Raw genomic sequence first — 15224 nt, 5'->3', positions numbered from 1 at the left:
TTAAAAAATACTGGACATATTTTCAAAATAATTGGAAAAAATAAAATAAGATAATTTTTTAAAATTCAGGTCAAAATGGGTTAATTGAAAATTCACTTTAATTAATTAGTATTTTCGGTTTAGTTTATGATTTTTTTCAAGTCAAAAATTTTGATTCGGTTAAAAAAATTGAGGAACTAATTCAATTAATTGATTTTGAATATCTTTATCATAAAGTGTTAGAAAAGAAAAAAATGATTAAACAAGATGTATTCATTGGCAACTTTTCAATGACTCACTAGATTCGAACCAATTTAATTCGAACTTTATCTAGGGTTATTCTAATTCGAATTTGACATTTTTGAGTTGAACTTCAAATCAGTTTAATTCGAATCCAATCTTAATTATTCTTATTATGAGTGATTTTGACCCAAATCGATGCTTGACTCAAACTAGTAAGTTTAAGTAATTTTAACTTATCGAACTCAAACTCGATTCGAGATTGAAGCTAACATCAAAATTTGTTTCAATGACAATTTTTTTCTTCTTCTCTCTCGTTTTTTATGTTATTGTTCACTAAATTAACAAGTTGAATTCGAGCTTCAATTAAGTATTTTGAATTCTATCTATTCTTAAACAGAACCTTATTTGACTCGCATTCGATTAAAATCTATCCTTATGCTCATGATAATCTCTTATTAATTGAATAATCACTATGACAATTTAAAGTGGATGCTGATAATACGTTGTTTTCACAATAATTAGGTGTACTCTTATTGACAAGAATATTTCCTTCTTCATCAATCAATCTACTCACCCACTGAAAACTTGTTTATACAATTTATGCATCAAGATTAATAAATAATATTGCAGGTACTTTATATTTAGTTAATGAAATATAAATGCTAATTAATAATAATAATGGTGCCTCGAAAAATAGGGAAGTTTAAAATCAGTTAATTAAATCAATTTATCAATTTTTTGAATCAAACTAAATTTTTAGTTTAAAACAAATTATGAATCATAACTAAACTGATTTAAAAATTAAATTATTTTGAATTGAACCAAATTTTTAGTTAACTGGTTTGAAACCGGATTTTAAAGAATTATTCTAATTTATTTTTTTCAAATTTTTTATGAAAATATATTTAATATTATATTAATTTTTTATTCAACTTTTTAAAATCAATTCGGTTCAGTTAATTGGTTTTGTAAATTAGATAGATCGATAATTGAATTGAAAAACCAAGTTTTTTATATTCTTGAATTAGTTCTTCAAATAATTAATTTTTTTGGTTCGATTTTTGGTTCAAAAGTTAGTTTGATTCAATTATTGGATAATTTTGAACACCCCTATTGAAAAGGGACGGAAGAACTTAATTGAGCAAAATCTTCCATTCATGGAAGACCGTAAATATGTTATTGATTTAGACCTAAAATGGTAATTTAATGTGCTTTCAATAAAACATTTTAGTTGGCATTTATGTAATTATTGTTTTGAAAGTGTTTTGTTTTGACCCCAACCGGGATGATCTTTAATAATGTCGAGTTTGAGATAGACTTGAATACAAAATACCTAATTTAATTTAAATCGAATTGAACTTATAATTAATTTGAGATCAGTTCAAATTGATATTATATAACTTATTTAAACTAGGATTTAATGTCATTGAAAGATTATTGATGAAATAAATAATATTATCAATAAATAAACAATGTCAACAAATTGATGAATAGTATCACTAGATAGATAAATGAGTTAAACTATCATATTAAAACTTTAACTCAAGTTCAACTTATTTGTGTCAACAATACATTCGAATCAAGCCAGCTTGACTCCACCTTTTAGATTAAGACAGTTTAAAATTGATGAGATGAGATTTAAATTTTATTAGAAAATAATTTAATTTTGAATTTAATATAAATCAAATTGAACTTGAATATCTTAATTGACTCATTTATGAAAATGAACCTAATCTTTAAACTCGAATTCAAGTTTAATCCACTCATATCAAGTCTCACCTTATATCTTTCTATTTTAAAATACCCTTTTCACAACCAAATAAGAATATAAATCCAAAACTTCAACTTCTACATTTATGGATTTATTGTATTAATTTGGTTCAAAAGATATAAAAGTGACATAAAATCTTTAATTTATGTATCAAATCCATTAAATTGTTATAGGATAAAGTCATATTAACAGTAAATTAGATTTGAACTGGCCGAACTCTAACTCATTCTATATTTGGTTCAAATAAGTTGAATTCAAATTGAATTTTAAGTTCGATAACTGAATTTAAGTTCAAAGGCTCATCACACCGAGGTTATTCTTTTTCATCAACTGTTCTATTTTTTTTTATGATGTCATTATTTATCATTCGAGTTCATTTAAATTCAAACTCAAATTTATTATTCTAGATTTGAGTTAAGCTTGAAATAATGCTTGTACAAACTTGACTCAACTCAAACCAACCTCTAGTTCTATATAAATCCCTATTTTTTCTTTTTTTATTTGAAAAAAATTAAAAAAATAAAGCTCTTGGATTTGATTCATTGATTTATATCGTTGTCTGATAACGAATGATCATCAAAGCCAAGTAAGCCCCATGAATATTAGCAAACAAAGAGGATTTTCGTCAAATGACAATATTATCCTTTAAATTTCAAAATTATCTATGTGGATAATGTACTTTTTAAAATAAAATTATAATAGTTTATTTAATTATTTAAATTTTCTTTTATCATAATCAATAGATAATGTCATTTATTAATAAATAGTAACGAATAGAGATGAATTCAATTCGAATTATTTTAGTTCGGGTCAATGCTTGATTTATTTGAAACTCTTTTGTCATATTTTTTTGAGTAATACTATTTATATATATTTTTAGAGTAATACTATGAGTACTCATTTTAGATACACAAATATATACACATTCATATATTGTTTTATATACAACTTATGTATATAAATAACATATCATTACGTGATTAGATATTATTTTATTTTTAATTTAAAATTATTTAATGATGTAATAATATATTTTTTATATATTTAAATTATATTAAAAAATATATACTCACAATTTAATTTATTTTTTGATATTACAATAAAAATTATGAATTATTTAAGAATGCAAAGAAAATTAATACATCGCCGTTTTATGTTTAATGGGTGTCAGTTATGCTTTTATTGCACTTGTACCAGAAGTCGCGCTAAATTTCAAGGGAAGCTCACCCCTTTCACGTGAATTGCATTAATAAAATAAATATAACACATAATATTTTTAATTTCAAAATAAAAAATAATTTGTATTCGAATTTAATTAATGCGAGAAGAAGCCAAAATGCATGAATTTTACATTTTTAATATCCGGGTATCATATTATACATAAAAAAATATAATTATTGTATCATATATTATATATAGTATAATATTATATTACTTTTTTAAATATAAAATAATAAAAAATTTTAACTAATATATTATTATTTGAGAAAATATTATAAATATTTTTAAAAATTTTCATATACACTTTTACTACAGGAGTATTTTATCTAAAAAATATATTAATCCTTATAAGTTATATATATATCATATCGTATGATACGTTTATTTATCATATTAATTTAATATATATATAACTTTTTATTTTTATTATATCATATCATATGATACAAAATAGTGATATCCATTTTTAATACATTAAAAGGGTTTTACACTTTTCTCTTTAGTTAGAGTTCTCTCAACACAAAAGAATAAGAGATGCCTAAAAAAAGTAAACATAGTTGATTCAATGTGTTGATAAAAATCATTTTTATAAGATTCATGAAGAGGACTAATCTTTAACAACTTCAATTATTTTCGATATTTGCTTAAGCCCAAAGGAGTAATTTCCATCTAAAGAATGCTATTTTCCCAATTTCTTTGAAAATTTTATTTATTTATTTATTTATAAATTGTTAAGTTTATTATTTTTAAAAGTAAAATTATGTTTTTATCTATAATATTAAAAATAAACTAAACTTTATCTCTTTTCCCCTCTCTAAAAAGTAATAATTTTCCTTTTAAGTCAAGTTTTAAAAAATCATTTCCCCTTTAAAGTTTAACTTTAATATTTGACTACTTCCTCCAACATTATTTATGATGATTTCTCTCTCTTGATGTTTCCTCTTCCTTTAATGATCTTCCTTATCATCTCTTCTTCCTTTGGTGGTAGTGCATCTCTTTTCTAGGAAGATGAGTTATCATTTTTTTTTAGACAACTCACTTTTTTTTTTAGAAGACGACTATCTTTCCAGATGAAGACGAAAAGCTTTGTCTTTTTGGCTTAAATAGTCAATCGAAGAAGGGAGAGATGGTGAGAGAAATACTGTTCGAGGAAAATAAAGCGTCGAGAAAGAGAGATTGCTGACGATGACACTAGAGATGTTATCTAAAATTGAAAACAAAGCCTTAGGGGAGAAAATATTGTTTGTTAAAACTTAGCTTAGGGGGTAGTTGTTAGTTTTTGTGATTTAGGATAAAAAAAAGATAAAATTTTAGGAGGTTAGAGTTTTATTAATTTTAACTATCTATGGTGGTTAAATGAGATTTTTATAATTAAAGGGTTATAACTAAGCAAATCAGTAAACTTTGGGTAGGAATTAGTTCTTTGGCCTTTGCTTAATAACTTTCTCGTCTATCTCATTTTTTCACTAAGCAAATACAGTTGATGAATATTTGGAGGTATTCAAATGATAATATATTGTATAAGTATTTAATTAAATATTTAAAATATTATATATATATAAAATATAATATTACTTATATTTTTATAATCTCATTGGTTTTTGAAGAAATGAACAAACTTTCAAGTGAATACATTTGATTGAGTTCAATGTTTTTGGAGTTAGATCGGATCTTAACCTAATCAAGGAGCATGTATACGTTAATAATATTTAACTAAATAGAATTACAACTTTCTAATATGTGGTACATATTCTTCATCAGATAAATTCAAATTGAGTCAAAACATGTTCAATATTAATAAAAGAATAACACTATGTATATATATTTTTGATATATAAATGATGATTCATTATGTAATCGAGTGTTATTTTATTTTTAATTTAAAATTATCTAATAATATGATAACACGTTATTTATATATACAAATTATATATAAAAATATATACACATAATATATATTTTTAAAATTAAATATAGGCATTTCACCAAAAAAAGCCATCCCGATACGTAGTTTTATTGTTAACATAAGACAATGCATCACACGTGGGTGTCAGCTGATCGAAGAAACTAATCCAACGGTTTATAATGAGTGTGATATTTTCGTAATTATATGGCCAACGAAGGGCATTTATCTAAAGGAAAGAGTAAGTTACCGTTGGAACTTGGAACCCTCACTGCTTTCTCCTACATATAGGAGCCCACCAGTCTTCAAGACTAATTTTTAAATAAATGCGAGTTTTATTGAGAGCGATTCGTAGATCAGAACTCGAATTTGTCTGAAAAGACTGAGAGAATCAACAATTGAAGCTAGAAAGATTGTACTTTGTCACACATTTGTGAGTTCCTTCTCTCAAACCCTTTGAAATTTCTGGGTTTCTTTAACCTTTCGTTTGGGAGATAGATACTATCATGTGGTGTGAAATTGTTTTACAGAATGGCCTTTTCTTCTTTCTATTGATGCCAGATCTGTTTCGTTACTGAGAAATTTTTAGAAACAAGCCCTATTTTTAAAGGTTTTTTGTTTTGTTTTGTTCAGGGTTTCAAGATTGTCATCATTTTGAAATTCAGTTTATTCTCTCCCTAGGATTTCTAGGCAACCAAACGGGAGAATAAGGGAAACTTTGGAAGGACCACGTAAATGTTAGGGATTAAAGGGAGCGCAAAAAATATTGTGAAATGAAATTATTATTTTTGAGAAAATTTAGAAAGATTTTAAATCTTGGATTTAGCCTTGGTTCTTTTTAAAAATCAAGGCTATTCCGAATCTTTCAGAAATTAGAGTTACATTAGTTTTTAAGTTTTGTTGTTTTCTTTCTAATTTGGGTCTTCTTTTAGTGGTAACAGGGTAGTAGTAGTGTAGAGCCATTGAAAATTTTCCAAAAGGTATGGTTGTGGTTGGGTGGTTTTGCTTGAACCGAACTGAAGACTAAGGCTCTTTCTGTTAATTTGAAAACTATGATGGCGATTGTTAGCAAAACTTAGATGGCATTTGAACCCTTAGATATCATTGTGTTTGATTTTAATGTTTGTTTTGGCTGATGTCAAAATTTTCTTTCAAGAGATAAATCCAAGCACTGTATGAGTGAGAAAATAAATTAATGCGGTGTGAATTATGAAAAAGTTTAGGTGTTTCCTGGTTAAGAGTTTGTGTGGGCTTTTAAATCATTTCTGTGGAAAGATCCACAGGTTCAGGAATATCCAGTTATTTTATTGCTGTTCGATCTCAAATTTGGTTCTTTTAAGCCAAAGCATTGCAGATTAGCGTTTGAAGATGCAACTTTACCTATGTTGATTTGCTTAGGAGTTCCATTTTTGGTTTTCATTTGTATAAAAAAATGTACACCACAACACTAGGTAAATTTATTCAATTTATTTTTTCTTCTAAAGTTCTTGTTTGATATGATGCATATGTTTCTATCTTTCCAGTGTATTGGTTTAAATTGTCCCACTTAGTCAATGGCGTCACAAGTTGGTGGCCTGATTCGTGATCAGAATTTAAATGTTCACTACAATGGTTAGTCACTTGTGTTTTCTGTTTGATCTGAGATTTGATTGTTCATTGATTTCCATGCCTCTGTCTTGCTTAAATAATCTTTGTCAACAGCATCTGCTGGGGGAAGACCAATGTCTCTAAAGCTCTAAAGAAAGGAGGGCTTGGTGGAAGGAAGCCACTTGGTGACTTATCAAATTCAGTGCAGCCTACTCCAAATCAGTCCTTAAAGAAACATAATTCAAACATCTTCTCCTTTACTGAGAAGGAGATCAGTGCCTCTAAAATTACATTTGATGGAAGCAAAAAGAAGAGTATTTCTAAAGCTTCTGAGAAACCACTGGCCAGCACCAGGAAAGCACTTTCTGACATTTCAAATTCAGGGAAGCCCCATCAGCATGAGGCCTCTAAGAAGAATCTGAATGTGAAACTGAGTGTTCTGGAGGAGGAACATCTCAGTGCTGTGGCAGAGGAAGGTTTTCTACACAACCATCAAGAATGCATCAAAGCACGGACAAAAGCTATGGACATAGATGAGTTGCTGATAACAGTTGGACTAAATAATGGTAAACAAAGTTAACAAAAATTTAAATATGGTACTTGACAAATCCATAAATCTCTATTTTTGTTTTTGTTCATTGGTTCTGTTGTGTTAGGTTTTGCCAAGCAGTCAGTGTCTCCATGGATGGCAGCATCTCCAGCATTGGATGATTATAAGGTCTGTTTTCATTTTTGGTTATTTACTTGTCTCAATTTAGCTGCTGATTTGTGGATTATCTAATGGATGCTAGTGCTTTCAGTTTCAGCCTTCAAGTCCTCCAAGGTGCTTAGAATTGGAGGAGCTGGCAGACCATGGATTTGGAGATTCTCAATCACCTCATAAACATGAAGAGTTCGATGACCTTGATTCTCCAAAATCACCGAATCGCTGTATGCAGTGGGATAAAGTCAACTTTATGTTGATAAAGACACCATAGTTGCCAAATCATCGACTTTCCTAGTATTTATGATCATTCTAGTGCATAGAGTATGTCAACAACTATGTTCAATCAATGTTATGGTTAGGATGAGATTTTGAACTTGTCTTGGGTGTTTGTACGATAACTTCATTTCTGCATATGTGCTAGTAGGGAATATTATGCAGTAAATACATTCTAGTTATCCTTGTCTAAGCTAGTAGTCAATATTATCAAGTAAATACGTGCTTGTGGTTGTGCAAGTTCTCTGCTCGTTAAGAACTGACGTTTTTCTTGCAACTGATGTTTTAATTACTGTACTGAGCCCTGATGCTCTCAAAGGTCCAGTCTGGGTTTTTTCAGATTCGATTGTTTGGAGTGGCTGGTATGAATTCTGGTTGAACCATTCCAAACAGATGATCCGGTTTTCATAACCATGCTTTTAACTTAATAATAATAATTGAGATGGCTCTACAATTATTTATTGACTTGCTTAATATGGTGATTGCTTCATGCATTATGGAGTTATTTCGAAGCAAGCCAAATCTGTTGTTCCACAGTGTGTTGTGCTTTCTCTGTTTCTAGTGATTTGTTTTTTGGGTTCAATGTGGTGGCTGTCATGTCATATAACATTTTTCTGATTTTTAAGACAGTCTCAATGTAGGAGTGGATTCGAGCCGAGCTCGAACACAGGCAAACTCGGTTTCAGCTTGATTACTGTTCATTCGATCTTGAGTGGATGAAAATGCAACTCGTGTTCGAGCTTGTTGGCTCACGAACTATTCGCGAGCCTTTAACGAGCCTGACTCGTAATCCATACCGATACAAGCTGCTCACAAGCCTATAACGAGCTGAAAACCAAATATGTTTAACGAGCCAAGCCTAACAAGCTTGTTCACAATTTCACAGTTTCAAATTAAAAATGTTATTTTCGTTTAAATATTGTTTAATACATTTTTATTGTTTGTAAATCAACCTATTTATATATTTTGAAAGAGAAGAGAAAACAGTGAAGTGTGTTTCTTGAAAGATAACCCAAACGGAGAAGCAATGTAGAAAAGCAAATGGCTTCCAGGCTTCCTCTGCTTTTGATTTTCCTTTTTCTTTACTTGTGATTTAAGTCTTGAATATTTGTCATCTTATTTAATTTCCCTTAGCTATTTCCACTTGGACTGCTAAAATTGTTGAATGGTATTTGCTTAAATCACAAACGAGTATCGCGGCGGAAACTTGCTTAAATGGTAAGTAAAAACTTCTTGGCGTATAGCATGAGACTAATTTCGCTATTAAGCCAAACTAAAAAGAAGTTTTCAACACGGTAAAACAACCAAGGAAATCAGTTCCGAATGAAGCCACTACAGCATACAAAGATAACAAGTAAATGACATCTACTATTCAGATATAAGGTCCATGCTCCCAGTCTATAAAAGCCGTTACATTTCATTTCAAGATCTGGATACACCGATCCCTCTCACCCATCAACTTTTCTAACTGCAAAACAAATTCCAAGCCTTAAAAGGACACTATTTCATTGAGGTACTATTGCTTCAGAATGGGATTATTTACTGGTGGAGACACCTGCTAGACTCTAGTTGTCTCATTCACCTCCTTGGCCAAAACAGTAGTATCATCAAAAGATACAGATGTTACCAAGGTTATAGCTTCACCACTATTTTGTTTAGAATTTGCAACTGTCGACTGCACATTAGCCTCTTTTTCCTCCTTCATCAAAGCAGCTGCGTCTCCATAAGACATTGAGCTGCTCAGACCTTCAAGACCACTTTGATTAGAATTTACAACTGATGAATATCCAGTTGCCTCATGAACACTTTGGTTACATTTTGTAGCTGTTGAATGCCCATTTATAGTGGAAGGATCTTTCACAGAAAATGTTTCCCCCTCAGATGGTTCAATGTCCAGTCTCCCTCCTTGGAAATTCCTAGCTGCTTCTTCTGTAAACATAGCCTCGGAACCCACAACTTGAATGCCAGGTGCATTAGTTTGACCAATTTGCGATCCATCCAAATTAGCAGCTACATTAAGAGCCATGTTGCGACCTGTTTTGTCTCCAGAAAACTTTTTCAATGTTTTCTTTTTGAATCTAGCTTTCTTTGGCTTTGGAACATTTACAGTCTCGTCCACCTTAGGCTTATCAACCGACTCTGTTCCCCTCTTCCTGCAAGGAATTACAGTTAGCTGAGAATTGCCACCTGGTGAGCCAGATAACTCAGATGCACTTGATTGGATGGCTAATAGTGCAGTTCTAGCAGCTTTGATCTCTGCTTCTTTCTTTGTTCTTGCTGCAGCGCCAATATACTGAATGCCTCCAATTTCAACAGTACATGAAAAATGAGGCACTCGTCCTGGTGCTTCATCCTTTTGGCACCGATACATTGGAATAGCATAGTTCATCTTTTGTGCATATTCCTGAAGTAGATTTTTGCATAAACCTGTTTCATGCTGAACCAAACACCCAAGAAAGTAGGTTAGCAGTGACTCAGACAAAAAAGAAACACAATTGGCTTCCTTAAGAAACAGAAGGAAAAGAAAGGCTTATGATAAACATAAAAAATAGGCATAGCATATGATTTTAACAAAGTTAAGCCTGCAATATCTCAAACAACTAAGCATCTGATGTCAATAAATTTCAATCTGAAGGCATCTGACCATACAGACATATGGCATGCATATCTAGAATGCAATCACACGTTGTTCAGGCTCAGGGTTTTGCGTACAATACAAGCTAAAAAGTGAATTATGAACATAAAGAATATTTTCAATTTGAATACCACCAATAACTGCAGTTGTTAATTCAAATCTGCAAATTAGATATATATACTTACAACAGGGTGGGAGATGGAAGGATTCACTTGACCAAGTTTTGCTAATTCCATAAGTGCAACTTCAGCAGCTGACTGCTCCGCTGCCTTACGATTAAAAAAACCAGGCAAAGATTCATATCTGACATCATTCACTACCACAGCAGATCTGAATGAAGGCTCATGAGATGGGCCTTTGATAGGAACCTGAGAAATCCCCTCACAGCCACTGCACTTCAGAAGATATCTCACCCCAAAGCTCAATCACCTAGCTAAAGCAACTGCTGAACTTAGTAAATTCCAGCCAAGACAGAACATACAAATGTAAATAGCGCAGGAAAATATGTATTGTATTGATGGATTAATAAACTTGATTACAACAGTTTTCTACCAATACAATGACTATTTCTCAGCTGTTAAAATTGATTAATACAAATTTACAGACAAATACAGATTTCCAGCAAAGCCAACTCAGTAACACTGAACTGAGTTCCCAAAAGTGATCACAAAACAACGCCAAAAAACCATAGCCAAAGGCTCCCTTGTTCAGCTTTCGAGAGGCTGACTCTCTCCCGCTCCTCTACTCAAATTTTTCCCTCTGCTCCTGCCTTTTCCACCTGCTCCCTTTTTCTTCCTTTTCTCAACTAATCTCTTCTTCTCTTCCTCTAATGATATGCCATGTGTCTCTTTCTCCTGTTGCTGATTTGTTAGTATAGTTGAGAACCCCCAATTTTCCTGTTTGTTGCCAATTGCCCTCCCCTCTTTATTTTTTCTTCTCCTGAGAGAGAAATAAATATTAATCCTAACATTTCCCCTCCCATCAAGAGGCACCTTGTCCTCAAGGTGCGATTGGGGAAAAAGATATTGATGGTTGTTGCATGATTCCCACGTCCACTTGTAATCCGACAACCCTTTCCACTTATTAAGCAATTCAAGATCACTATGGGAGGAATACTTGTATTCTGATACACCTTCAAGCTGCTCCTCCAACAAGTCTTCCTTCAAGCTTTTCATATCGCCACCTTTTATTAGATCACGAACAAGGCTACGAATATCACAGCACACAGAAAAGTTCACAACAGCCCATCGTTCTATCTTTGTTGGCTCCACTAATTTCTCATTATTGAAATTCCGCCACCCAATTCGAGGAAAGAAATCCTCACCATTTCCTACTTTTAACCTTGGGGCGGACAACACACGACCTTCCATTTTGTAAGTTTTGCAGCGATAAGGGAGACGTACTCTCTTTCGATCATTCGCACCAGGGCTCTCGCACCCATCAGGACTTCCATTTCCATTGTTTCTGCTGGATGAAATTTCCTCATGCACAACAATATTCTTGTAAGCCTGATCTTCACTCATTCCATTGACAGTGTACCTTCGGAACAAGGACTCCACAATTCCATGAACAGCACCAAGTAGAATGCCTCGCTCCCCAAAGACATCACTCTTATACTCCTGCTCCAAAGTGGTGGCAAATGTGAAAGGAGAACCCAGGGCAACTGACCATCCCAGGGCAACAACAGTTGCTCTACCATCAACATCCTGGTGGACAGCAAAACTGGAATTAATTCCAGCACCATTAATCTCTTTGCCCTGAACGTAAAGTCTCCTCACAGATGGACCCATTCCCTTGGGACACACAACAATCACACTAAAATTCTTTGGGAATTCAAGTCCCTCCCACCATTGCAGCCATTTTCGAGTCGTACTTTTTCCTTCCAAATCATTCTCTATAAGGAATGCAAGTTCCAATCGTTGGTAGCATGTGTCTCGGTGGCCATATCCCTGTTTTCCTTCCCCTCTCCTCTTTGAAAAATGATGGATTAATTGAAGGGTAATATTGATGTTATTGAATCGGTCATGAGTTGGGGGTGACATGTTGTCGGCATGGTGTACCGTCAATGGGTAGAATTTGATTGAAAAAATTTCAATGGTTTGGGAATGAAAAAGAGGACGGGTGGTATGGTGATATGCTGGCTCGGAAGCTTTTATTGGAATTGGGTTATGTTGGCTGGAGTGGGGTTTGATTGTAAGGGTTGGAATAATATGCTTGGGTTGGGATATAAGTGGCGTAAATGGGTTAGGTTTGGTTGTAGTTAAATAAGTTGAAGGATTGGGTTTGGTTTTGGAAATATATAATGTTGGATTTTGTGTGGGCCACTTGGGTTTGGGCTCAGGTCTTGGGCTTGTATTATTATTGTATGGATTGTTGAGATTGAATGTGAATGACATTGGGTTTAGTTGAATTCGGGCCAGATTGGGTATCAGAGAAATGGGCTGCCATGATTTTGGGTTTAATGGCCTGGGTTTGGGTCGGGTAGGGTTATAATTTTCTTCTCGTTTTCCTTCTTCATGGACGCCTCCTTCTCCAGCCGCAGCTTCTTCTGTCTCTCTTTTCTTCACAGATTCTGAGCACCTAGTAATTGGTTGCATCTCCATGGAATTCTCATTTTCTTCCCCTTTTTGCTTTTCGTTCGCAACTGTTAATGTCTGTTCTATCCTCATCGTCAATGGAAGTTGATTCCCATATGAACCAATGGATTCCAGCAACTGAAACTCGTCTGAATCTGCCATTTTTTTTCTCTGATGGCCTATTTCCACCGATGGGTCTTCATATGACATCGGACTTCCTTTCATAATACCGAAATCACCAAGGTCAGTTTTTTTCCTCTCTGAATCTCCATCGAATGCGATTAGGATGCCTTCATCATCTTGATCATCCTCTTCTACCACGAGAACAGCCCATGATTTGCGTTTACAGTCATGCTTCGGCTCTTCCTTGTCGTCACAGCGAGGACAAATTTTGTTCGTCATCAATTCACGAAGTTCCCATTGAGTCAATCGTCGAACCATCCACCAACGCCCACTATCTTTGATGAAGTCGACTTTCTCCATCCCTAGAATCGGTGCTCTGATACCAATTGATAGGAACCTGAGAAATCCCCTCACAGCCACTGCACTTCAGAAGATATCTCACCCCAAAGCTCAATCACCCAGCTAAAGCAACTGCTAAACTTAGTAAATTCCAGCCAAGACAGAACATACAAATGTAAATAGCGCAGGAAAATATGTGTTGTATTGATGGATTAATAAACTTGATTACAACAGTTTTCTACCAATACAATGACTATTTCTCAGCTGTTAAAATTGATTAATACAAATTTACAGACAAATACAGATTTCCAGCAAAGCCAACTCAGTAACACTGAACTGAGTTCCCAAAAGTGATCACAAAACAACGCCAAAAAACCATAGCCAAAGGCTCCCTTGTTCAGCTTTCGAGAGGCTGACTCTCTCCCGCTCCTCTACTCAAATTTTTCCCTCTGCTCCTGCCTTTTCCACCTGCTCCCTTTTTCTTCCTTTTCTCAACTAATCTCTTCTTCTCTTCCTCTAATGATATGCCATGTGTCTCTTTCTCCTGTTGCTGATTTGTTAGTATAGTTGAGAACCCCCAATTTTCCTGTTTGTTGCCAATTGCCCTCCCCTCTTTATTTTTTCTTCTCCTGAGAGAGAAATAAATATTAATCCTAACAGCCTTCCTTAGTAGTCTCATAAACAGGCGTTTGAAGTCCCATTTTTTGAGCGTATTCCTGTAATTGACTCTTGAATACATAACAATTTGAAACACCTGCCATACAACACTAAATAAGTTAACACCAATCACCAATAATAATAATATTGCCAGTGGGCTGCATTTATATTGCATAAAGCAATACTTTATTCAGAACCAATTCGTTCAAGTGGTATACGAATGAGATAAAATCTGTTCAGCTGAAAAATAATTTCCACAAATATGATCAAAATACAATAATATCATCAAAATATATGGGTTCGTAAGCTCTTCTACAATATTAATTTCCAGAGAAGCTTAACATAAACATATATAAAATCTCTAATTTTGCAATGCCAAAAAACACAAAAAGAGCTTCCTAAATATGCAAAACATAGCGAATTTTGTACAAAACAATCTATCATCAACCCTAAAAATAAATATCTACCCAGGAAATTAAACTTAAAAAAAAAAGAATAATTTTACCCTAACTCATATAACAGTAAGAATTCAGGAAAAGATAGGGATCACCTGAAATATGAATAAACTAACTCTCTTCAAATGTATGGTTGCCCAACGAAACCCCCAATTCAGAAACCCTAATTCCAAAGTTAGGGTTCAATCAATTTAAGCCAAAAATTAAAAAATTGTAAGTGAAAAAAATGGAAAAACACAAATCTGAAATATATTTCTGTCGTCACGTCGCTGTCGTCGTCAAACTTCTTGCCGTAGAACTCCCGATTGCTGGAATCTTCTATTGGCACGTCAAAAGACTTGAACTGAAACGCCTGAGAAACCCCTGTCGACGGAGAAAATAGGCCGGAACTTCAGATTGCGGAGGGCTGTACTCTGGAACTGGAACTGGAACTGAAGAGCAGCTGCACGCACTTGGAGTTTAGAGGAGAGTTTTACGCGACTGGAAAACATAAACAAGTCACAAGTGAATGAAATTAGCCTAATGAAACCGTTTTTGGTTAAATAAGAATCGGCTCACGAGCCTTGACGAGCACTGACTCTCGAGCCAAGGCGAGCTGATCGGCTGGCGAGCCTTGATGAGCTCTGACTCGCGAGCCAAGGCAAGCTGATCGGCTGGCAAGCCTTGACGAGCGCTGGCTCGCGAGTCAAAGTGCGCTGCTTGACCTATAGTTTGTGCTCGAGCTCGAGCTCGTTTCTCTGAAACTTGAAGCCCGAT

General features: G+C 33.5%; 1 protein-coding gene across 1 annotated transcript; it reads right to left on the bottom strand.

Annotated features, from left to right (window-relative positions):
* Nucleotides 1-8946: 8946 nt before the first annotated feature.
* On the bottom strand, nucleotides 8947-14992 carry LOC123225458 (double-stranded RNA-binding protein 1-like). Its single transcript, XM_044649403.1, has 4 exons — nucleotides 14564-14992; nucleotides 14018-14110; nucleotides 10504-10673; nucleotides 8947-10120 (listed from the first exon to the last, which is right to left on the bottom strand). The coding sequence occupies exons 2-4, from the start codon at nucleotides 14055-14057 to the stop codon at nucleotides 9242-9244; spliced, it is 1089 nt and encodes a 362-aa protein (XP_044505338.1). The 5' UTR covers nucleotides 14058-14110; nucleotides 14564-14992; the 3' UTR covers nucleotides 8947-9241.
* Nucleotides 14993-15224: the final 232 nt, after the last annotated feature.

This window comes from Mangifera indica, chromosome 9 (assembly GCF_011075055.1).
Source record: "Mangifera indica cultivar Alphonso chromosome 9, CATAS_Mindica_2.1, whole genome shotgun sequence".
NCBI classification, from domain to species: Eukaryota; Viridiplantae; Streptophyta; class Magnoliopsida; order Sapindales; family Anacardiaceae; genus Mangifera; species Mangifera indica.
This window is presented reverse-complemented; position numbering and strand designations above follow the sequence as displayed.

Excerpts from the sequence above, each read along its gene's own strand:
- LOC123225458 (XM_044649403.1), bottom strand. The coding sequence starts at position 14,057 with ATGGGACTTCAAACGCCTGTTTATGAGACTACTAAGGAAG. Across the intron at positions 10,674-14,017 it reads TTATGAGACTACTAAGGAAG|GCCCATCTCATGAGCCTTCA; the intron begins GCTGTTAGGATT and ends TTCCTATCAAAG. Across the intron at positions 10,121-10,503 it reads CTTCCATCTCCCACCCTGTT|CATGAAACAGGTTTATGCAA; the intron begins GTAAGTATATAT and ends TGTTTGGTTCAG.